The sequence below is a fragment of the Anguilla rostrata genome, chromosome 17 (assembly GCF_018555375.3).
Source record: "Anguilla rostrata isolate EN2019 chromosome 17, ASM1855537v3, whole genome shotgun sequence".
Taxonomy (NCBI): domain Eukaryota; kingdom Metazoa; phylum Chordata; class Actinopteri; order Anguilliformes; family Anguillidae; genus Anguilla; species Anguilla rostrata.
In genome coordinates, this window is record NC_057949.1 from 12,584,259 (window position 1) to 12,608,644 (window position 24,386).

The 24,386-nt window shown below is 42.5% G+C and overlaps 1 protein-coding gene across 1 annotated transcript in view; it reads right to left on the bottom strand.

The window, feature by feature from the left end:
* The window catches only part of sdk1a (sidekick cell adhesion molecule 1a), a 281,598-nt gene extending 257,430 nt beyond the window's left edge, over positions 1-24,168 (bottom strand). The window contains exon 1 of the mRNA XM_064315729.1: positions 22,960-24,168. Coding sequence (XP_064171799.1) covers positions 22,960-23,233 — 274 coding nt within the window. The 5' untranslated portion in view covers positions 23,234-24,168. The remainder of the gene's footprint in view (positions 1-22,959) is intronic.
* Positions 24,169-24,386: the final 218 nt, after the last annotated feature.

Here is a 24,386-nt window from a genome sequence, read left to right on the forward strand (position 1 = left end):
GTTTGTTTTGGTACAGCGTGTTGTACATTGCGAGGTTTGATTCTTTGATGAGTCCCTGTTGTCAATCATGTTACTGTACCAGGGGAAGGAGTGCTGGGCATCAACACTGTTGACAGGGGCCGTCAAACATCTGATAGCAACAACTGACAAAAATAAGAATCTTGATCCCAGTGCATTCAAGAATCTGTATACATTTTTGTACTTTGTTTCTCCCCAGCTTTTGGTAATAGGCTAATGCGTAGTAACACTGTAGCACTATAGCAGTAATCACGATAAGCACTATAAATTTTGTCATTATCATGCTATAATACTGGGGTGGGGGGTTTAGCCCCCTATGGCATTGCCCACCCAATAAATTATGCCCTTGCCAATAAATTATAATCATTTCCCATGACATGGGGGCCTTTTTAAAATTTTGATCGATGTTAATGTTTCTTTTGGGCAAAATGAATGCCTGCTTAAAGTTTAAAATAAAAATCGAATACCGACAAGTCTAATTATTATTCATGCTTCAAGTCCACCAATAGCCAAGTTCAGAAGAGTTCACCTACATCGTACCATAACATGCGCATAAATAGACAGTATCGATCCCACGCTCATCCATTAGCAATGTGCTAGGAATGTGCTAAACAATCGCCCATGACTGCTGCCCCTCACTTCCCTCAAATTCTGAAGCAACGTGCTCTACATGACCAGAAGAAGCTTATGTAAAAAGACAACTGTTGATTCATTGTTCAAAGATTTCAGAACCAGAACGGACAGGATGAAAGCGTGCTTCAAAAAACAGCATGCATTACAAGTTAGAATTGCTTGCCTCATGGAAGGAAATGCATGTCCTCTTTGTTTTGTTTAATTTGAATTCTGCAGGCCCAGACCCCACATAAACTCTTAAGTTTATACACAGAATGTTCTCTCTTCACCCACAAAGGAGTGGCGTCCATCTGTTCTTACTGCGCCTATAAAGTTTTAGGATTGGATTTTGTCCTCAAATTAGGCCCACAATTAAATGCACAAGTTAGCTCTTTTCTTCAGAAATGTAGATTTACAAATTCAGTGATCACCAAAAGTAATGAAAGTTATGCTCACTTCGGTAACAAAAAGTAGCAGCTGCATTTGAGTCGATGTAGGAGAAGAATTGATGATCAAACCAGGGCTTATTTTGCCAACAACAGATTCCAAACGGTACATTTCTAAAATGCTAACAGGCATTTTAGCACTCAGCATTCTTGGATTTTAAGATTTGTTTTTAATGGTGTGCACATGTTTTACAGTAAGAGCTGAACAGAGCACAAGCTGATTACTGCCAATACAGAGACAAGGCCTGGAAACGGTGGCAGTGCTTTTGAATTTCGAACACGGACAATTTTTTTTCATTGCCAACATGAGATTTCATCCACTGCCGGTGACTCTGTCAACAAGAAGGTCATGGTTGTTTGGCACAGTGATAGAGAAGGGCCTAGAGTGTGTGTTTTGTTTGTGTGTGTGTGTGTGTGTGTGTGTGTGTGCGTTAGTTATGGGGGCAGGTGGTGGTGGCGATGGTTAATTTTCAGCATTTGAAATCCAGGTTCTAATGGCAACATTTGTAAAAAAAAAAAGAAAACATTCTTATCAGAGTAGCTGACAGCTAGCACAAAGAAAGCCAGGTACAACAGCAATGACACTCTGGAGGATACTAAGCAGAGATTGGCTTTTGAAACGTTCGAGATAGCCTGTAATGACGGCCTTGTTTTGGTGCTCAAAAGGTGACAGGAAAGGAACAACACTTTTTCATTAGCAGGCTGTGTTTGAAGGAGAGCTCTGCAGTAACCTGCCGTGGGTGAGTCTACATTAAACACACATTGGCAGTGGAGACTATAATGAGAAACCAGTCTGTTAATTGTCCAGCTTGCAATGATAATCACGACTGGGAAGAACTGTCACATTGCGGGAGAACAGGAAGCGCACACATTGCCATTATGACAAATATGTTTATGCTATGAATAGCCACCACTCACCTAGAGAAAGGCTTTGCTAATGAGCTGTAAAGTTTTCAAAGTCAAGAAAATAACTTCCGCACACTTGGATCGATGGAAAGTTTCATTTAGAGCAAGCTCTGGGTCCCAAAGGACCTTATTCAAGACAAATACGTTAATGAAATGCATTTACGTCTCCAAGCTTGACGATTCACAAGCAAAATAGCGCATGACATTCTTTAACCTCTTAGCCAAACTGGAGTTACTGAGGACAGGTGAATGGCACCTGGTTTTGAGACGTCTGCGATACATTCCTGCTTGTGCAATACCAAAATGCAGGGTCGCCCATTAGCCAAAGATAAACATAAGTGCGGAATTCCGGTGTACTCGTTTAAGAATGACGCCTTCATGTTACAAATACAGGGCACCCAACAGTGGTTGTTTCACAGTTTCGATGTTACCCATTTGTACAGCCAGGTGTCCACTTTAAAGAAGTAGCACCTTGGCTCGAGTGTGTCGATTAGGAGTTTGTCCCAGAATTATAGCAGGCTACCTGAGTCGCTAGCCTCATTTTCTAATTCACAGTGCAGCTGTGCACTCCGCGCGCAAGAATAAATGGGCCTGTGTGACCTTGGCTTGGACCGGGACTAAGCAATTAATGTCCCAGATGTGACGCACTTCTCCGTCTCCATCTGTGTGTGGCTTTCAATTGCTAGTCCTGTGCTACAGAACGAGTTACAAAAATGGGGAAAAATAATAAATAAATTCTAAAATAAAAACATTATGTCCTTAACTTGAACAAAGGGTTTTATTACATAGTGTAAACTGTAGATATATATATATATTTTAAATAGTGTCAGTGTACACTGATAAATACTATGGGTTCGTAGTTTATTATTGTTTTATTAAGACACTATAGCGGGGTGATACTCTAACAGGCTTTTTGTTGTCTCTTTGTACTCTCTTGCAGCAATGCACTGCAGTCCAACCTTAGAAAGCGTGCTGCCCCTCTGCCATTCCTGACAGAATGAGTTCCACATCTGTACTACTCGCTAAATACTGGAAATACAGGTCCAGGTAATCACTGATGTTTAACAGTAATTTATCTTACTTTGGAAAGTCAGACAACCGTTTGCGATTCAACAGCCAACCCCCTCCAAACCTCCTTTATTCCTTATTTAAAAGGGTCTCAATTTCCACGGGATTCTCTCACTGGGCAGACCAAACAGCAGCCCGGCACAGACGATTGAGGTCGGCCGGTTTTTTTTGCGGCGTACGTGCCAAGTCACTTTAACGCACTGAATTCCAGAGACTGTATTCATCTGAAGGGACTGCTGTGATCAAACTCTGGCGTCTGAGAAAGCTTGCTGTCAGCATGAGTGCATTTCATACCAGAGCCAGCGTTTCAGACAGCTGTTAGATATCTCACCTTGTGGCCTTCAAAGGCCAGTAGCAGGGTTTTGTTTCCTGATTAAGTCATCAAATTAAGGCAGAAATAACACATAGTTGTTCTGTAATCTGGCTAATATCCAGAGGGCATTTTTTTTTTTTTTTTTTGCCATTTTTCTTTTTTAAAAAAGGATATTGTTGATTTGCCCCCTAATAGAGACCCTACAAATATGAGGAGCATGTGCAATGAACTGCAAGCTGAATGGAGGTTTTTTGGTTCTTGTGGGAAAAATGTGCCATTATTGAAGAATCAGCAATGAGAAAGAGAACAATCTGTAATGATCAGAGGAACCCATGAATTTCTTTACCACCTCCTCCAAATGGGTCCCTGTTTCCAGGTGCCGTAACGAGGAACGTTATAGAGGTGATGTCAGAGCAAGGTTTATTTCCCAATGTTTTACGGTTTGTTTGTTTCAGTCTGAATCTGGAGTTCGGTTGGAAGAGGATCAAGGCCACCCCTTTTTGATGGACCACAGTGCAGCTTTTTGGTGCACAGCAAAGTGTGCTTGGAGCGCACTTACCTGCCCAACAACACCTGAACACCATCAAGGAAGTAAACATGCCATGGTCCAAAAAAAAAAAAAAAAGGATTGAGGTAAAGCCACCCAAGACTTCACGGCCCACAAAATTTGTGAGTCACCGTGAGTTACCAGGATTTCAGCAATTTGAGCCAATCGCAGTGTTTACCTGTGGGTAGCCATGTATGTTAATTGGCCGAAATGAGTCAGCGTATTGTAGCTCCACCCACTGTGGGGCTCATGAAGCCTCACTCTTCCACCACAACCCTGCACCCCAACTGGCCTTCACAGCTCTCACTTATTCTGCACCCAATCGTCTACTCTCCCTACCTCCTCTCACACCATGCTCCTGAGGCCCCTTCACGCCAGTCAAATCGGACACCGTGACAACCGCGAGCACTGCATTAGTGACACAGTTGATCTGTAAACGTGACGTGTTAAAAACATTTTTCATTTAACATTAAAATATGTTGGGCGCCATTTTAATAAGCTCTGAAAATTGGCAGTGTACCTTTGTGTTGGCATATCAAACTGTTCACTACATCAATCCTACTTCAGTAAGTTCAGCTTTATATAATGTTGGGGGTAGTTCCTTTTTCTTTAATGCATATTCACAGTCAATTCAGTTGCCAGTATATTTTAAAACTCACTCGGAAAGCTTTCCCATGAGATTTGTAAAATCAAATGGTAATTTGTCATTTGACCATTCATTTCATTCATCGAAGAAAGATTATTCGACAATTAGAATTAATTTTATTCAACTAAAATTTGTTTCCAAAAGGAATCTAATTTTGTATCTACAGCTTTTTTGTGAAGTACATTTTTTGAAGGATAAATCTAAATGTGTACTAATGACAAAAGTGTTTAAGGAAGGTTTACCATTTTCAGTTCTAATTGCAGATATAAAGAATTTTGCCCATGAACTCTTAAGCGTGGAATATTTTTTGCCAGCAGAGTCCTCCTTAATTACTCACTTGCCTTCCCCTACATGATTTAAACGACTATCTAACCGACATCTTAAAGCTGTTTTTTAAAGCTGTTGTACAGATAGTCAAAAGCTTTTGATTAATGGTTGAGATGCTACGCTTTGGGATTCGTGCTTCAAAAGGCAAAGGGTTGCTCCTTCTGGGGTTGTTGCTGTTCTGTGGCTGGAGGGAAACTTGCTTATTTGCTATTAGTATTCTGTGGAGCATTTTCTACTTCTCCATAAGTCACTCTGGATTAGGGCGTCTGCCAAATAAATAAATCACAATAATAACCTGCCCTCAGTCAGAGCACCTCGGAATGACACGAGAGACAGCCAACCATTTAAATCCTTTTAGCAGCACGTCTTCCTTAAAGAATCGAGTACATTCCTGGAAAAAGGACTCATTTCATGCAACAGCTACGCAAAACCAAATCTGCGCGGGTAATTTGGAGCTTTTAAAACATTTTTATCCCTTCGGTAAACAGGGCTAGGAACTGACTTTTGACAAATAGCACCCTTCCCTTTGAATATTTAGCAGTTATCCTGTAATCACTGACGCAAGTGCACTTGCCACCTGAGACTCAATAAAGGCTGTTGACTCTCTGCGTGCCGCCCACTCCTACTCAAGTTTCCTCGCCCGTAAGTACAGTAGCTGGGTAGGATCTGCCCCAACATTCATGGCCCAAAAAGCAAGCGCACACAGGTGGAAATGGCAAACAGACACACAAAGGGATGGGTTTTAGCCCAATCTAATTTTTCACAGTCAACCTCACATAGTTCAGTCTGGCAGAGGATAAAGCATAGCCCTGATTTCAGTCACAATAACCACGCCCCTTCCCCCCACCCCCCCAGCCAAAATCAACCAATTATCAACTGGCCCAATTAAAGGCAGCCTCCATACACTTATTAACAAGATATGATGATCTGGTGGTGATAACAGATGGGTTATGCGAGTCTGAATTAGCCAGGATAAGTACATTGATACTACAGAGGCTACAAGTGGCCACAACGGATTCATTACTGCGCATAAAGAATGCTTCAGTTCAGCAGCAGAGTTTTGCCGTCAGCATTCGGTCCAGCAGAGAAGCGGACTGGTCTCGGCAATGCCGGCTGGTAGAGAGAGCACCCGCTCCTGGGTTGTGTTAACTAACCAGCCCGGGTGCTTATAGGTGTGCTCCTCTCCACAGTTCGGGGCCGAGACCGGGAGCACACACAGAGAGAAAGTTTTTGAGTTTTGCTTGTTGGCGCACAAAAATGAAGAAAACCCATCAGTGAAAAGCGGGAGGAGCTGGTCAGCTGAAAAGCTGGCCAGCTAGGAGCGGCGAGCTGAAAAGCTGTCACTCCGTTTTAATTTATTTTGTGTTTGTTATTTTAGTTTGTTGTTTTAATTTATTGCTTTAGCCTGGAACCTGTGAGGGGGAAGGGTGAAGTTGTATGTTTATTTGATTTTGTGTTGGTGCGGGTGCACTCTCTCTCTCACCATGCGGCAAACGACAGTACACACCCAGAACTGCCGCATCTCTCTCCCAGGGGTGTCACACCGGCGTGTGACAGCTACCAAAACCAATATAACCAAACTTACCATAACAACATGACAATTAAACCAAGGGGTTGCTTAAATAACCAGAATTGGCACTGTTTTTTAACACAGATTGCATCTGTATCCAATGTGAAAGATATAACATGTTGCATGGCCAAAGGATGTGGGAGGAAGACTCCAGATTTAAAATGAGGTGAATTTATTTATGAGACTGTGCAGGAAGAGAAGGATATTTACTGTGCAGTAATCCACATTCAAAACAAAGGCTGAGAAAAACAGAAACATAGGGTTGCCATAAGCTCGGCAAAGTCTAGTGTAAATGACAATAGACTTTCACGGAGGGATCAGTCTAACGCTGCAACTGAGCACTCGTAAGCGCACCAGCCGCATTACCTCCTACACGTCCCCTCTCTATGCTAACTGAGCTCCTTAAACAAACTGACTCCAACTTCTCTGCTTGGAATATACCATTTACTGTAAAATGACGGTTAAGGCAAACCCATGAAAACAAGTACTTGCAGGTAATAATACATTTTAATTTCTTGAAGTGTGCTATTTTTTCTCAAAAGATTGACCAATTATGGGTATTCTTTTGGCATTGGTTCGATGTGCATTTGTGCATCAGCTGGCACACGATGAATCGCTTACAGTTTTTGAGACATTCCAAACAGCAAGAAGTGCTCATTTATCTACAAACAGATTTTTCTACTTTTCTACTCCAACCAATCAGATTTTAAGACATCCTTTCGCTAATGCCCACTGTACTCCTAACCAATCACAGCACGTGCGCTCACTTCAACCAATCAGCCATCGTTGTGAATCGTTGTTAACAGCTGGCAGATGTGTTGAGCCCCCATTCCACAATCGCAAGCGCATTCACTAGAAGCTCTCCTGCTAGAAACACTGCATAATTTTCCATCGTACTGCATGGTGTTGCCTTATTTCAGAAATCAGGCTCTATCAAGTTCAGGCCTAAAATTTGACTAGAGCTTGTCGGACTGGTTTGGGTTGGGCTGTAAAGACAGGCCTCATTTCTAGCCCAATGTAGACCTCTACCGTCTTTATGCCGCTTTGTCAAACCCAAGAATTATTTGAATGTGTAGTTTTATAAGGAGGACAAGTAAAGCCCTCGAATCTTCCCTGAAAACTCTTGAAGCAAGCACATAGTGTGTTCTTGACTGTGAGAGCAACTTGACCCCACTGCACAATACACAACTGAGTGTAATCCAAAGCCCCGATGAATGAAGGGACTGTGAACCACTTATTAATCCCCGTCTAAGCAAAAAATAAAAAAATTAATTCTTTTTGAGGTCAATCTGCAGTATCAGTCTGCCTTGGCCAGCAATCGTGAAGATGCATCTGACAAAAGGCATTCGATTCTAAAAGGAAATGTTGAAGTGAAAGCATTGCGCTCAAAGGTTTTGCATTGACTGTGCTAAATCATCTCTAGCTCTCTTTTAAAAAATACACAATCAGCTGTCGCCACTGCAGAAGATGACAAAAAACTCAATTCCGGGGGAAACCTGACATCATCTGAAGCTACATTGTGGAAGAATTTCATCCAGACGCTAAGAGAGAAGGTCCGGTCAGGATGTTAGCAGAGTGAAGGACGAATACTATCGGTGCACGCACCCAAACTGCAGTTCAGAGTCTGCAGTAGAAAGCATTTGAATAACACATGATAGTGATTAATCAATGTATTTGAATGGCAGATTTACTATAGAAAGAGCTTTATGCCAATTGCTAGTATTTTGGAACATTTAAGGCAAGTGCAGCACTTTAACATTCATGGAGTTGAGTGTAAAAGACTTTAAATAAGTGAGCTCTTATTTCTTCATTACAAGCACATGTTATTGAGACATGGTCCAGTAATAAGTAATGGAGAAAAGGTACATGGACAGAGGCCTTCCTGTGAGAGCTGTAGCAGGGCTTAAATTGAGTGGAATCCCATCTACCACAAGTTTTTAAAAAAACTACAGGTAGCCTAATACTTTTAGCCTGTAGTGCCAGTACAACAGGCACCATGGTTGCAAGAAATATGGCAAAGAAGGAGTTAGTCTTAGATGTGCAATACACAGTTTGTGGTTTATTCCCAGTGAAAAATTGCCAAAAAAAACCTTCCAGGCACAGTGTTCAGTACACACTCAGTAGGGTCCAGCTGATGGGCAGTAATGTTAAGAGGAGAAGGCAACTTGTGTCGTGACAAGTGTTTGTAAAAGGCTAAATACTACATTTATGCAGCTGAACAAAAAACTAAACATCTTTAATGAATAAAAACATAACTGCTCCAATGAAATAAAGCACTGGATGCATTGGTAAACAGTACGCCATGCCATTCAATGCGTGACTTGTTGATATCTTTGCGATTATTGAGGACAATACATGTTTCATTACTGGATATTGTTATCCATTAAACATGGGACTTGGTTACATTTGGAAATTCAAGTATTAGATTTCAAGGGAGGGCCTTTGCCGTTTCGTCCCATTGTCTACCTGCGTCTAAACTGATCGAGAAAAATACCTGATGGCTTTTGTGCGGCACTGATTACACAAGACACCGTGCCTCCAGCATAATGGTCGCCTGATTATTAGCATACAGAAATAACTTTTGCCTAAAAAAACCAAAGCTGTAAAGAGGAAAGGCCGCATAAGGACCACCTCCATCTGCTGTGTGCGATGGCAGCAATGTTTTGTGGTTAAGACAATGGGGCTTATAACCCAGGGGACGCTGGTTCCATTCCCCAGATGGGGCACAGCCACATCACTGTAAATGTGAGCAAGCAACCCATAATTTTTCCAGCATAACACCCAGCTGTACGAACGGATTAACATATAGCCGCGAGCTACATGCGTGTCACCTTGGATATTGAGCATCCATCACGAATAAATAACAAATAACGAGCAAGGATAGAACTGGTGCCAGAACTCACAATTTTCAGGCAAACGGCAAACGGCGCACACATCCAGGATTCCATTAAAAGACGGACTTAATTGGCACACGCTGTTCCCCTAATTTAATCAAATTAAACCTAGGTGCTTCGCTAGTCGCGCCGACGATTTATAAAACAGCACGGCAACAGCTGCCTGCTCCATAAATCCAAACACCCGCTTTCCCTGGGTTCTGAACTTGCAGAGAGCATTAGAAGTCATTTTAAGCGGTAACTCCTGAGCAGCCAACCTCAGCGGGACCAGAGGGGTGGCAGACGCGTGCAAGGCCGGGTAAACAAGTAAAAATTTAAAGGAGCGCGGCAGCCGACACGATTCAAATGTAAATATGCAAAAAATTAATTCTTTGAACAAACTGGTTTTGTTCCCATTTTTTTCCCCTTGTTTTCTCCGCTCAGCGAACGCAGGCAATCGCATAGGCCTACGGCAAGGGAGGTGGCAAGCAGCCCAAGTTTGAGCGCGAGTACAGGCGTACCATTAGTTATTGTGCTAGCATAAAAGGTGGCACACTCCATCAAATCAACATTAACATTTAAATGAGGCGTCAGATAATCTGATAGGTTGTTTTTGCGGGAGTTTACAGTAAGGCGAAACGCTAATGGATGAGTTATACTTTGGCGGCTAATGAAACGCTTCACATTCACTTTAAATTGGCACCTGTTTTCCTATTTCTTTTTATAGAGGCATCAGTTGCCGTGTGACAGAATGACTGCAGGGGGACCTGTGGTCGCTTCACAAGGAGATTGCATCAGAACGCTTCCTGTGTATCTATCAGGAGGAACTGAGACACTGTGCCCTCTGGGCGCAGAAGGGATCGATTCTCTAATGCCGCAGATTAATCTTCTTTGTCCATTGATAGCAAATAAACAGCACTAATTAATTTACAGAATATCTGAGCTTATGTGCAAATCATGACAAATGGTGACTGCTAATGCTACAATTTCTATGACCCCGCTCCACCCAGCCACCCACACACACACACACACACACACCTACACACCCACAGACAATACATGTGTGCATACATGCACTGGTATGTTTCTGAACATTATGGTAACATGCTTGCATGCATGCACACACACACATACACACAGATGCATACACGGAATACACACGTGCGTACACACTCTGGCGTGCTTGTGAACATTAAGTGCATGCGCACACACAGGGGTGCACACTAACACATGCACATACACATACACACAATCTCTCACACACACACACACACACACACACATACACATACATACAAAGGCACATGCCCCCCCCCCCCCCCCCTTCTCGGGACCCTGTCTGTCACCGCACTAATGCGAGACGAGGTCATTTTGCCGCTCGCCACCCGGAGGCAGGAGCCGCTTGTGGCCGTTTGGCGGTGGCGGCTCTGCCTGGAACAGATTGAGACTAATGTCTCCGTGATGTCCCAGGAGATGGCCCAGTTTGTCTGCCACCGCCGCCCGAGAAGCTCCCAGGGCCTCCCAGCAGGCCGGCCAGGGAGAGCCAGCCCTGTTAACTCAGCCAGCCTCCCTCCCTCCCTCCCTGGCTCACCGCTCACGCGTTAAACGATCATTGCTGCTAAATTTTTTTGGTTCCTTCCCTCAAAACATGCAAGTGCAGCAGAGACCAAGGGAAGATCCTTCAGCTCATTCTTAGCCTAATAAATAAGTAGTACTTGGGGGCAGGGTATTGGTGTGCTCATAAGATTTTTGGGAGCAAGATATTCTGTTGCATTTCTCAGCCTACGATATAGCAGTTAATGTAGAAGTCATAATATGACTGTTCATAAAGAATATTTATGATATAGTCTTCATTCTATGCTACCAAAGCTAAAATATAACTCAGTCCCAAAACAAACCAAAAAAAAAAAAAAACTACCAAGCACAGTTCAGTCTCATGTTTTGAGGAACAAAATGTACCTGGGTGGTGGCGGTGGTGGACAGGTGGATTTTGAGGGCTCAAATTACGACAGCAGCAAGCCACTAAATAGCATCCTCTGTGGAATCACACACGGAGGGTCACTCACTGGACCCCTATCTATATGCTTTGTCATTTCATGTGTTAATTACAGGTCTTAATAGATTATTCCATCAGCTTTTATCCTGTTTGTAATTATGTTACACATTACAAGCCATGGGACAAATGTGTCTGCATAGAAGAGCAGGTTTTTGGCTGGCCCGCAACAGCGGGGCCAGCCCTACAAACGCGAATGTCCCTGACTGACTGACTGAGTGATGAAGTTACACCATTGGTCGGCCGAGTTATGAAGTTACACCATTGGTCGGCCGGAGAGGTCCAGCCATATACTAGGTTTTGACCTAGTCTTGTCTTGTTTTTTGGAGTGCAGGAATTGTAGTTTGGAAACTGGGCAAGCTGCAGAATCTACTGTAATCCTGGTTAGGGTAATGCTTTTGCCCCTTGAGTAAGGCACTGAAGCCGCATAGCTGCCTAGCTTTATTGAACATGTAAAATATGGGTGTCCCTGGATAGGAAAATAAATAACAGCGGATTAGCTTTATTCACAATACGGGAAAAGCCAGATCTGCCCCACGTTTGGACCAAGTAGGAACCAACTGGGCTGTTTGGAGCCAAGATGGCCGACTGTCATTTCTGTCTGAGCCAACAACTGCGTACATTGTAAGTGTAGCTGGTGGCATTCGCCATTCGTATGCTACGAACACCAGTATCAGTGCTCAGTTTTAATTTCTTCCTCAGTTCCCTGCTCGTCTGGCTAAAAACATGCTCAGCAGTCAAAACTTTGTCAAGCTTCCTGTCCTTTCTTAAGCTTATAATGGATTTTCTGCATTACTGCACATGATAAAAAGGCCCACTCTTCCTGCAGATGCCATTTAATACTGGCTTTTGCTGGTTAAGCAACCCAAAGAATAGCACTCCGCACACAAAACGTCATGTCAGCCTAATCCTTCTCACATACACATTATTAAATCATCAGGTGGAGCTTATCAATTCCCTGCATTTGTTTGTACAGGAAACAACTTGTGCTCTCAAAGTGCAGTTCTGTGTTTACCTTGTGAAGTTAACTGAGTAAATTATTCTATCCATTTTGTTCTAACAATTTACATTGTTCAAAATGGAAGAAAAAAGGTTAATGTAGTATAATAAATTATTTTGTTGAGTCCGCAGAAACTCAAACACTACAAACAATCAAAGTAATCTAATAATGGAAAACAAATTAAGGCTTTGAAAACAAGTCTCTGGTATCCATATATAAAAGTCTAATCACGAGATGGTTAAAAGACCGATTCATCTAGCACCACACAGACGTGCCACACCCGCAATTTGCTGACATTTTGGTGCCATCAGTCACTGGTGAGGAGGGTCGTAAGAGGGTAGAGCCAGCTTGTCTACACAGGTAAACAGCTTCCATTTTTGCAGTTTGGTGCGAAAGGGGCTCGTTCTCTTCGCTGATGATTCACTGCTTCTTGGCCAGACGTCTTTGACGAGCTGCCAGGAATACGCATTTTATTATGTGATGGGGCCGGAATGAAGTGAAGATTGCAATCAGTGGGCTCTCTCAGGTGGAAATAGCCTCACAGGATTAAGTTGTTGTCTAAACAATGACCTTTACAAATTTCTGGAACTTCACCAAGCTTCTTTGAACTCAAATGACTAGATAATGTTTTGGGAGATGATATATAGTTGTTGTTCTCTTTTATCAACATTTGTATTCACTTGGTCATTGGCCACATTTTCCACACACAGCTTGCTGGCAGCGGCATCGAAAACATCCATCCCATAATGCTGTGTGTGCGCGCTCTGTTATTACTACAAATCACAGATAACATAATTCATTTTATCGGAGATGTCAACAAAGCCATTAATGGTTTTGTTGATACTGTTTTATGGACGTATTTGTATTGTACTACACTGTATTGCATTTTTTGTCATGCGACTCTTTATGCTCCAACCACTGGCCAGGGCTCTGACAAAAAAAAAAAAAAAGACTTCCACCTCGACATAAAATGGCTGTCTACTGGGTTATGCAACATTTTTATTTTGTTTCATGGGAGAATGAGCCTCAATGTCCTCCAAAATGTATAGAGCTGCCATTAGTCATCAGTGACTCCCTCAGCTGACCCAATAATAGTGTATTGATATGGAAAGTCATTTGGGCGGTTCATACAGATCAAATCCTTTTACGAACCACCCAAATGACTTTCCATACCAGTACACTATTATTGGTTCAACTCGGGAAGTCACTGATGAGTAATGACAGCTCTATACATGGGGGTGGACAAGATCAGGAGTAAGGAATCTATATTAACACTCACAGAATCCTGTTGGCATTAGAGTAGATGGCATATTTTTCTGAGCACACTATGATGTAAAATAATGTAATCCCATGATAAGACAACATTTGCATCAATTGTGCTGTTCCTGTTGTCTATTGTCCTGTATTTGGGAACTGGTTTTTGATTAGCAAGGACAAAAGCTGGAATTCAGTCAACATTTTTCCTAAGCCACAAAAAAGAATTATTGTCTTTTTTCCCTAAACAAATGCAGTTTGGTGAGCTCAGCAATCACTAAAGTTTCTCTCCAAACTGAATTTGTAAAGAAAAAAAAGTGTAACACTTTTGTTTACTTCTAAGTTACGGACAAATAAAGATTTAATACAGGCCATTGTTTCTTTTATGAACAGCATGTACTTGGGAGTCGGTGAGTGGGAGAGCCAATCTAGTCTCACTTAAACAAGCTAGCCTCCAAGCTAAAGGGACTTTTCTTTTGTTATTTGTCTAGTACTTCTTGGTTGTGGTCGACGGAGACATGGCTGTCAAGAGAGAATAAGAAATGCATCAAACTGAATTTTCTGTTCGCTACAGTGCTATGCTGTCACTGATGTAAAGGTGCAAAAACTCTTCTTTCGTTGTTAAATATTTATAGGCCAATCCTCAACATTCAAAATAGGTTAACCAGGTCCTCCTGGGCCTCCTATCCAGCTGAAAGAGTCGTCCTCGTCGCACCGAGGAGCCTCACAACATCAAATCCCGACAAAACTGGACCTGTTCCAGGGGTAATCGCGACTGGAGTCCCACCATGGGGTGGCACGCGACTGACCAAAGCATCACCCGGGGAGGGGCCGTTTCAGCCTGAAGGGACTGAGCGTGAGCGCCTGATTGGCCAGTAGGGGGCCTGCGATCTGCCTGCACCGGCGGCGGCACACTGACCGCGTAACACTGCCGGAAGACCGCGGAGCGAAAACAAGCGGTGGCTGGTGACAGGCCACCATCGTAAGACCAGTGCAGCAAGTCTGACCCCTCCTAACTTCCCATAGTGACGGGTCCAAAACACGCTGCAATGTATTTTCATCTCTACCTTAAACAAATGTGCAGTTCAGTACACTGAATTGTAACACTGAAGTGCAACGAATACGTTGTCAAATTAATGGACAGCTTTATTTGGCACTTCCACCGTTGACTCAATGTAGAAAGCAGATATATGGTTGCTCACAGTCCACCTGTTCAATCACAGCTCACAAAACTATGGCTGGGTAATGTTATTGTGGCCAATTATCAATATTTGGGACGACATCTACATTTCTTCAAGCCAAGTCTTTGAAGCCATTTAGAGGATGAATACTTTGCCTTTAGGAAAAATGGGTCCAATACTTCAAACAGGGTGCCATGCCCAGGAAAACTGACTAGCTCGTCACAAGATTTCACTAGATTTGTAAAAGAAGAAATGAGGATAGGGCATGACTCCTGAAAATGGTGACTAGGACTGAAAAAAACATGGATTCACATCATTATAATCAAAATAAGTGTGTAAAAAACAACTTGGAAGTGCAACAACATAAAAATTCAGGTAAGCAGCCTTCCTCAGGCCATAGATGGTTTTCCATTCTTCCATTTTTTTCCTAAGTTTATATGCTGCACGCTTCAAAATGATGACAACGGAATATGCTTCCAATAGTTCCTTTTTATTTATTTCAAACGAAAAGTACCTTAGACAGGATACTCGGAAGGCACTTGGAAGCTTTCACCGCTAATGTTGTAATATCACTTCAAAAACGACACTGCTAGGCCTTTGAAGTTTCTAAACAATGGAAGAATCACCCCACTCAAATCACACAATAACAGACTCGCAGGAAGTTTCCCTGCAGGACTCGTAATGTATTTTTGCGACCTGAGAACCGTCTAAAGGAGAGAAAAAAACCCTTTTTGACAGGGTTTTGCCTTTCTCTTTTCACTGAAAAGGGTTGCATCACCAACTGGAGGAGGAGGGTCAGGCTCAGTGCTCACCAGGCTCAATTATGCATATGCTGCATGTACAGTATGTGGTACCGACCGTAAAACAGCACATCTGAAGGCCTGACCATAGTTCACAGGACACAGGTCTGGCAGAACAGACCTAAAGAGAGGAACAATCAGCCATCTAAATTCATTCGGTCACAAAAATTTTTTTTGAATGCAGACAATTTCATGTTTTAACATTTTAAAGGCACAATTGTATTAGCCCTGTAAGGGGTCAGTAGTGCCCCCAGGTTCAAGACTAAATGCTGCTTTACTTAATTGAAAAATTACAATAAACTGTCATTTTAAAAGAATTGTAACATTGCAAAGACTTTCTCCACTTCTATTTTTCAGAGAGAAGCCAACAGTGCCCTCAATGTGTGTTCACTCCAAGAACAAGATAAGCAAAAGACGTCAAAGCTCTTCCTTTTATTTTGACAATTAGCTAGCAGTTGCAAGCTAACTAGTGTTTGCCAGTCCCAGCCATCACAGCAGGCAGCCGTGTGATTGGCCAAACCCAGTCACATGGGATTCCCTGTAGAGAAAGTCAGCCAACCGCCTGCCTCCAACCCGTCATTCCCACACGCTCGGACACGCCGCCGGGCCGAGAAGCTTGGACCGCGTCCCCCTCGCGGGGTCGCCGATGGGAACGCCGCTCAGTTTGCCGCGGAGACGGGAGCGCAGAGGGATGGAATGAATCACGCGGATCCAGGCGGTGACAGCCCTCATCAGTGGGCCTCCGTCCCTCTCCCTGGTTTATCCGGATTTATGGCTTCTGTCACTGATGGAATCATTTAGGTTTCCCTTCCAGGAGGGTTTCTTTCCCACCCCCTTGTTAGAATCTAATTTGCCTTAACAAATGTTTATTAAAATCTGATTCTCTGATCTTGTGCCTCCTTTTTGTTTTGCTGTGCAACTTGATTCTCAACAATACTGAAGCATCATGTGTTTTTAAAGGCAGAGATAGAAGAACACCTGTCTTAGATAGTCGTGCGGCCTGGTCCGCATATTTGTAATTAATTATGCCATTTACCATTTATCGGTTTTGTGTGCAGAGTTTAATCGACCTTGAAAGTTCCAGCCAAATACAAACAGGAAGTAGTGTGCTATGACATTAAAGCAAGACGAACATATTGCTGGATACGGTGGCCTTTTCCACAGAGGGCAGCGTGGTAAGAAGGCCATCATTAAAGCAATTTCCTTGCACTGATTGCACACCTCTCCAGAATCTCAAACAACACCAGATCGCTCACGGGCCCCTTCCCAGAACACACAGAGAAGAACCGACCCTTGTTCTTGGCCTCTTTCTGAGCAAAGGGTTTGGAGAAAAAGTAGAATTCTTTCTATGTGAAATAACCAAAACTCTCCGTTCACAGGTGGAGAACCAGAGCAGTTGTGTGCAGAACGCAGTGCTTTTTTAAAATAAAATCCAGGTGCATTGACTTGGGCAAATTCTGTGTTGGAGCGTAATGTCCTGGGCCGACGTGAGATGAGCAGGTAAAGCAATGCTGAAGCACATCCTCACAGAGGTATCTGAGGAAACGAGCAAGGGAGGGATTCAATCAGAGACCTCCTGACGGAGGAGAGCGGAGGCGTCAAAGGGGACGAGATCGGCCGGACCGTGACAAGGCACGCAAACGTCTCCGCGCTCACGTGTTCGGCAATGCAAACCAGCCGCCACGCCCTCGGATTCATTTGCAAGTCAAAATCAAGGCCGCGGCTCATTAAATAACAAGGAGACGGTAACGGATTTAAGCCGAGGGACCGCCCACATACGGGGATCAAGAAGATTTCTTTTCTTTTCGGAAAGAACCTAATGAGTATGAGGATTCCTTCTTGGGGGGCTGTGAGATTCCAGGAACTTGCCGGGCTTAAAATTCCACAAAGCAATGGGACGCAAATTGGCCACAGGCTACAGACGGGCTCAGTGCCCATGTGAACCACAACCACAGCCACTGCTGGCCGCGGCTACTTCACCCGGTGGTGTAGACCATGATTCATAGGCCTGTAATATAAGAGCGGTGTAGGAGTCTGTGGCTTATATTCAATGCAAAGCATTCATTTTCATGATCTAGAACAGGGTTGGGCAATTCCACTCCTGCAGGGCCTGTGCGTACGCAGGTTTTCGTTATCAACAATTGCACTAGCCAAATTAGCTAATCAGCCGAGTACACCTGTACTGTTTTAACCCTAGATTAGCCCACAATGGGATGTTTCATGTCACTGTCATTCATGAACTTATACAGAAATCTGGCTAAGATCTCAATTATAAAAAAGATTGGGAGAGTTAAATAATTAAAATTAGAAGTTGAAACCCAGAAGCATGAAATCAAGAAACTGATCTCACAGCTGATCTAGAAGCTAGCACAATGAGCTTAAAGAGCTGAAACCAGGATGGATGCTCATTTCTCACTGGATTAAATAAAGATTGGTGGGAAACTGCAAAGTGCTGGAATGAAAACACCTCACTATTCCTGTGTGAAAACCAAATGAGTCATAGTCACATTTTGTGACGTCTCATTGTTCAAAACTTGATCATTCTAAACGGCTTAATATCTCACAAGCCCCAACTCTCAAAACACCTTATTTGAATAAGAACTTAAATGAAAATCAAGACTTTTCTTCTAAGAGTCATAGACATTTGAAATGCATTACTGTATATAAGACAATCTATCTGTCATTCTGTCTGTCTGTCTTTCTGTGTTTCAAATAATTTTTCCCCAAATAAAATCTGCTGTATCCAAACACGGACATTTTCGGTTGAATTAAACATGGGTCAAAAGAGGTCACTAATGAGGATGCGTGCCCTGCAGGCCAAAAGCAGTTGAGAGAACCACGGAGGAAAGGCTTTTTTAAACGTCGGTTTTAAAGGGCCCACACTTTGAGTGCTACGAGCGAAACGCTTCTGAGCGTCGGACGTCTCCGTCTGAGCGCGGGAGCCCCCCTGACTAATGGCTCGGTGGGCCTTCTGGAGAGCGACCGTTCGCCAGAGAGCCCCGGAAGCCATCGGCCAGATGGGCAGGCAAACAAAACGCAGCGGGAGGCACCTGGAGCGGCTCCCTTTTGTTAGAGTTCAGTCTGCCTGACCTTTTGTAATAATCATCTCCATAATCAGGCCATATTGAGCAAACAGAAGAGGCCGACTCCTCCATATGTCTCCTTCAAAGGAAGGGGGGGATCCAATAAATATACTACTGCCATAAATGAAGAACAAACTCTTAAAACATTGTTCTCTCCATCATAGTTGTGGTCGTCACTGAGATTGTGTTCTCCAAGGTTTTTTGTTGCACGGAAAGGAAAGGCTAATATTCTCCAACTGGTTATGTCACCGACTACCTCCATCATAACTAAACGGCATTATCGCTTCTGACTAGCATATGTAGGGCTATTAAAAACACAGCATCAAACCAAATTTTCTTGTCTGTGAGAGAAGACAAATAGTCCGCTCTACAGGACCAGAGCTTTCATTAACAATAACAAAATACACATCAGCTACGACTGTAGCAGAGACAATAATTGTTGTGTCTGACATGCATCCCAACAAACAGAACACAGACTCTCCAATGTGCTGAACTGTGATAAAATCAAGTGTTTAAAATTTTCTAGTATATAGTGTGAGGTCACAAATGTTGGGAACTTCACCTTTATGTCTTGTTATGTGTTATGTCTTGAGCATGGGTAGTGAGAAATTACCCATCACCTGACTGGTTTCCAAAACAGCCTTCTTCAGTCTATTAGACTTCAAACAAGGATTTGTCTCTGGAACAAATCAAATTTGTCTCTGCAAAGTAAAAAAGGAGGGATTCAAAAACTAAATCCAGAAGTATAATATAAAGTAAAAACCCAAAACAAGGCCCCCTTTCCCCTTGTTCTCCACCACTCACTCTTTTCAAAACACTTCTAGAACCCACCTGCAAACACTTTCTTTCCTCACTGTCTCTGCTTGTTATGGGCTTTGTAGTTCCACTCTGGGCAGCCATGATAGCCTGTAGTCCCTGCCAGAGCCACCAGGAGGGAATGTACTTATGACTACCTCTGGTGACATCACAATGGCCTGTTTGCAAAATAGCGGCTTCATTAGCCAGTCCTCTCTAATTGACCTGTACACTTGTGGTGATGTTTTAGAAATAGGATGTAAAAGACTGGCATCTGCATTTAACACCATTTCACTGATGGATGCAGGACACAGAAAGATTTATCATCAGCATCATCTCAGTTGAAACATTGGGTGCATATCCAATGGTGTGGACAACAATCACATTTTAGATGGCAATAGGGCTTTGTATCTGGGTCAGTCAGTGTCCACTTGGTCAGTCAGGAATCAGGTTCCACACAAGTGGGCCTAAACAGATATTATGGAGTTTGTATACTTCTAAAGTACAAGTACAATAGGAACAAAAACCACAAAGAACACGACAAAAGGTTTACCTTGACTTCAAATAAATGTACAATTAGGCATGATTATTTTAACTGGCAACCTTCAATGTGTAGTCTATATACAGAAACTTCTATTGTTATATTTTCAAATGAAAATGTCCTCTCACTTGATTCAATGAACATTCATTTAATTTACTTACTTTTTTCTATTTCAGCCTTGTTTGCAGCTAGACATGCAAACTTAATGAGCGCCCATGTCAAAGTTTGCAATTTGACATGAAAGCAGGATTCTCACACATAAATGCAAATAATCACAGCCTTACCAGTTTATCTTCCACTTAGCCCCTTAATTTATTTCTAAGTGGAACATCACAATGCTCAAACATCCAGAGCGTTTAAAATGACATACGACCTTTCGCTAACAAAGCTTGCTAGTCCTTATCCATAGAAGACCTATACCTAAAATCAACAGCAAGGCCACAATGAAGAATAAATGCCAACCTGTTCGCAATTCAAACGTCTCCTTGAGGAAGCTGCATCCGTAAATGGATCAATACTGCCAAACCCCCTCTCGCCCGGCAAAATTCCGATTCTTCAGAAAAACCTTGACATTAGCCCCGTGGAGTGACTGACTCTGCACATGTATGAACGGTAAGCCTCGCAGAACACGAGGACAGTGCACGCTAGCAACTCAGACGGATGTAAAAACGAACCCAGCAGAACAACAGACACAGATGACTGAGGAAACAAGTTGGAGGCGGGATGAAATCCAGAAACGAGCGTTTTCCCCGTTCACTGCGTGCGGAGGTGTCCACACGCTCAGGGACGCTCATTTCTGATAGGGGCAGCCAATAATACAATTCAACACAAAACACCTGTTACAGACCGGACGAAGGCTGCTACTGATTTTAAACAAGCTTGGTAATTGTTATTGTTTGCCGTGATATTTATTATTATTTATCGTTGTGGAGAGGTAGTTGGCTTGGTGTGACTGAATGAGTCATGCGACTTTGACTCCCTGATCAGATGCTATGAACTCTGGGGACGAGTTTAGAGATAGCTAGGGGGTGTTGATTTTACATGTTCTCATTTTCTTTCCTGATTGTTGCTATCTGTGCTGTGTTGTATTTTTTGTAAATGTATGAACAGGCTATATATATATACATATATATATATATATATATATATATATATATTTGACAAAGTGAAAAGACAAACGGTCAGTGCCTGGCAAAGTATAGTATTGTTCTCTAATTTCAAAAACTGCATGGGGGGAGGATTTGGAAGGTTGTGGGATGAGTACTGGTCAAAAGAGCATACATTTACTTCTTTAGTCATTGGATAAGGTCTACCTCTGCTATAGTTTCCAAATACACCCAGTTAATCAGTAATCTTTTCTTTTTTTTGGATTTGCAAAGACCTTGGACCACAGAGGGGTAGTGTAATAATACTCGCCCTAACTTTCCGCAACTGTTCTTGAATTATACAACTAAACTAAAAACAAAATTGTATGTAGTGAATCCAAATACAGTGTCTTGTCCATGTCTTGTTCTTGCTCGTCCGCCCCCCCCCACCGAAAAAAAATAATAATAATAATAACCTAACGTTGCTTTATGACACAAGTTCTCTGTAAACAAATGTCTTCTGTTCAAAACCTGCAATTGCAACAACTAATTAGCTCAGCGAACAGATGGACATAAAAGTCCAAGGCATCAGAATTATTTCATTATTCATTGCATTAATTGTCAATCATTTCACTCATTCACCAACAGTTTAATTAACAAATGTTCATGGCACAGAAGAGAGTGCAAGACATTTGAACATGAAATGTCATTGCCCTCTGTCCGTAAAAGAACAGATGCTTTTAACTGACTGTCATTAGGCCACCAAGAGTAAATGATTACAGGACTTCGCAAAAAAGGCACTGCAGTGCAAAAGAAACAGACTGAAAAAGAAGTTGCAGAGTGACTGAAAAGGGCAGTTTTTGGAAGTGCTTATTTTAAGAGTGTATTTGGAATTATCGTCTTTGACACTAATTTTCACTTATCATCTCAAGAGACCCAATCCACATCCAAGTGGCAAAATACATTAATTGTGCCTGAAAATATGACAGCTGACAAAGAATATCTAATATAACCTATTATTATCTTAGGGGAATTAATTATCTCTCCATCAGCACTAGCATCCAGTAGTGCCTCACAGTGAGCTACAACATTTCTCAGCAGATAATGATCATTGTTTTCGGTTATAGTTACAGATAAATTGGTAGAAAAGTAAAACACTGATTCCGACTCTGGACTGTTCTTGTTTCTCGGAAAAAAACGACTTCTCTAAACTTCCTTTGCTCTGTTCACCTTGGCATCACTCCGATGTGTCACGCTCCTACCCCCAAGCTATTATTAGAACCATCTCAAAATAAGTTACATTATAGACCTCTCTAAACGTTGTATCCGTTAAAAAAATAAATTAAAAAAAACAATGACCCCAAGCGTATTTCCATTTTATCCATACCTCACATATGCCATCTGCGACATAAAAATGTCGTAATGTCGGCGGTCTGACCTGTCAACCCGTCCTTTTGTCTTGCTCTGAAATTCTGACCCTACCAGTAGAATTCTGGCTAGACAGCATTCGTTTCAATTAACTCTGACAGTCTGCATAATATGAACTTTGGCGTACTAAAAGCGTCGTATTATCATATAATCAATTCATATGTGTGTGTGTGTGTGTGTGTATATATATATTACACACACACATATACATGCATACATCTCTCTCTCTCTGCGTGCCAGTGTGCCACTGTGGGTAATGGATGGCGGTGTGTATGAAAATGTGTGTGTGTGGAATCATATTAGGATTTTAAAGCCACATGCACACTCGACAGTCCATATGAACACGCATGTAGTATTATGCGAGATAACATCAAGACCACTCTACAGACATGCATGTATAGTACCTTACTTACCTTGGGCCAGAGCTTTCAACACGTGGGTATTAAAAAACAAGAACGCCCACACAATCCATGCACTCAATGCAAACTTTCTCCTTCCATTCCCGTTGTTGCCTGATGATCTGCTGCTTGTAATCTCTTTGGTGATGTTTTTATTATCAACGTTACTTCGGGTATGTTCTTTTATATGCCCAATCATTTTGGATGGATCGTGCCCAGGTACTTTGTAAGGCGCCGTGCAATACGTTTTCCTCTTTAGCCTGGCATTACACGCTTTCCCGCAAGTCATGCGAAGGGTGCGACAGGTTTAAATGGGTCCTTGTGGCTTCCCCCACTCGTTAGCTTAAGTTTTTTTTACTGTTTCAAAACAAACATTGAAATCGACCTGTGGGAAACTATATTTCCGCTCTCGCTGCGATTACCTAGATCACTGGCAGGCGCTTCTTTGCAGCAGCTGGGTGTGCAGTGGATGTACAGATCCACACACTAAATGCCTGTTACTTTTGACTGCAGCGCTAGACGTTGCGTACAAGTCATCGCGCTCCGGGATATGAAACTTATGCTGTGGTAATGTTGTGTTAAACGGAGTCCCACTGATGATGTCGTTCATAGTAACATGCTGATGTATTCGCTTTGTTCGGTTTCCAGTGATGTGCTATCTCAATTTCATTTGCAACTGAGCGTTTAAAGGATATCCAAATACCTACAAATATCCTGTGGTTTGAAGTTATACCTAATCTACTACCTTCAACAATTCACCGCTTGCTTTGCTGTCTTCAGATGTGAATTGAATAGTATCCTATTTCGGAAACCGGTTTTAATTGCGCGAAATTTGAAGTTTATACGCAGTCCATCCGTATTTTCACTGACTGTACTTCAGATATTGTATTCCTTCTTTGTGAGAGAATTAATCGATTCCTCCTAGGTGACTTTTCTTTCAGCGTTATAACTTTGTATTTGCAACTACGCACTTGGTTTCTTTTTCGTCTCGTGCTCAGTCGGATCTGACTTCAGTGTATCTATTTGCCTGTAATCTCATCATACGCAAACTAGCCAAATACAACGCTTCAACTGTCAGGGTAGGTACGTTATATCCAAAAGCACCATTACACGTTTTCGTTTCAGTAAGTGCATCCGACGAATTCTCTTCTGCACAGGTGTTGAAACCTACCAGGAAGGGGGGGGGGGCAGCCAGTCATAATACGTAGCCTACTGCACGAGCCAATTGCTTGCCATCGTCGAAGCCTGCAGTGCCAACATCGCGCCTGAGCACGCGCTTCCAACTAAATCATATTTTAAGACGATACTACGTTCAAAACTACGCATCTCAAATACCGACAAATACATGCAGTTAACATTTTGTCTTGACACACAATTGAAGCTTGTGTGCATAGTATCATGTGTGCTTTATGAATACGAAAATAACTTCTGCCAGTACATAT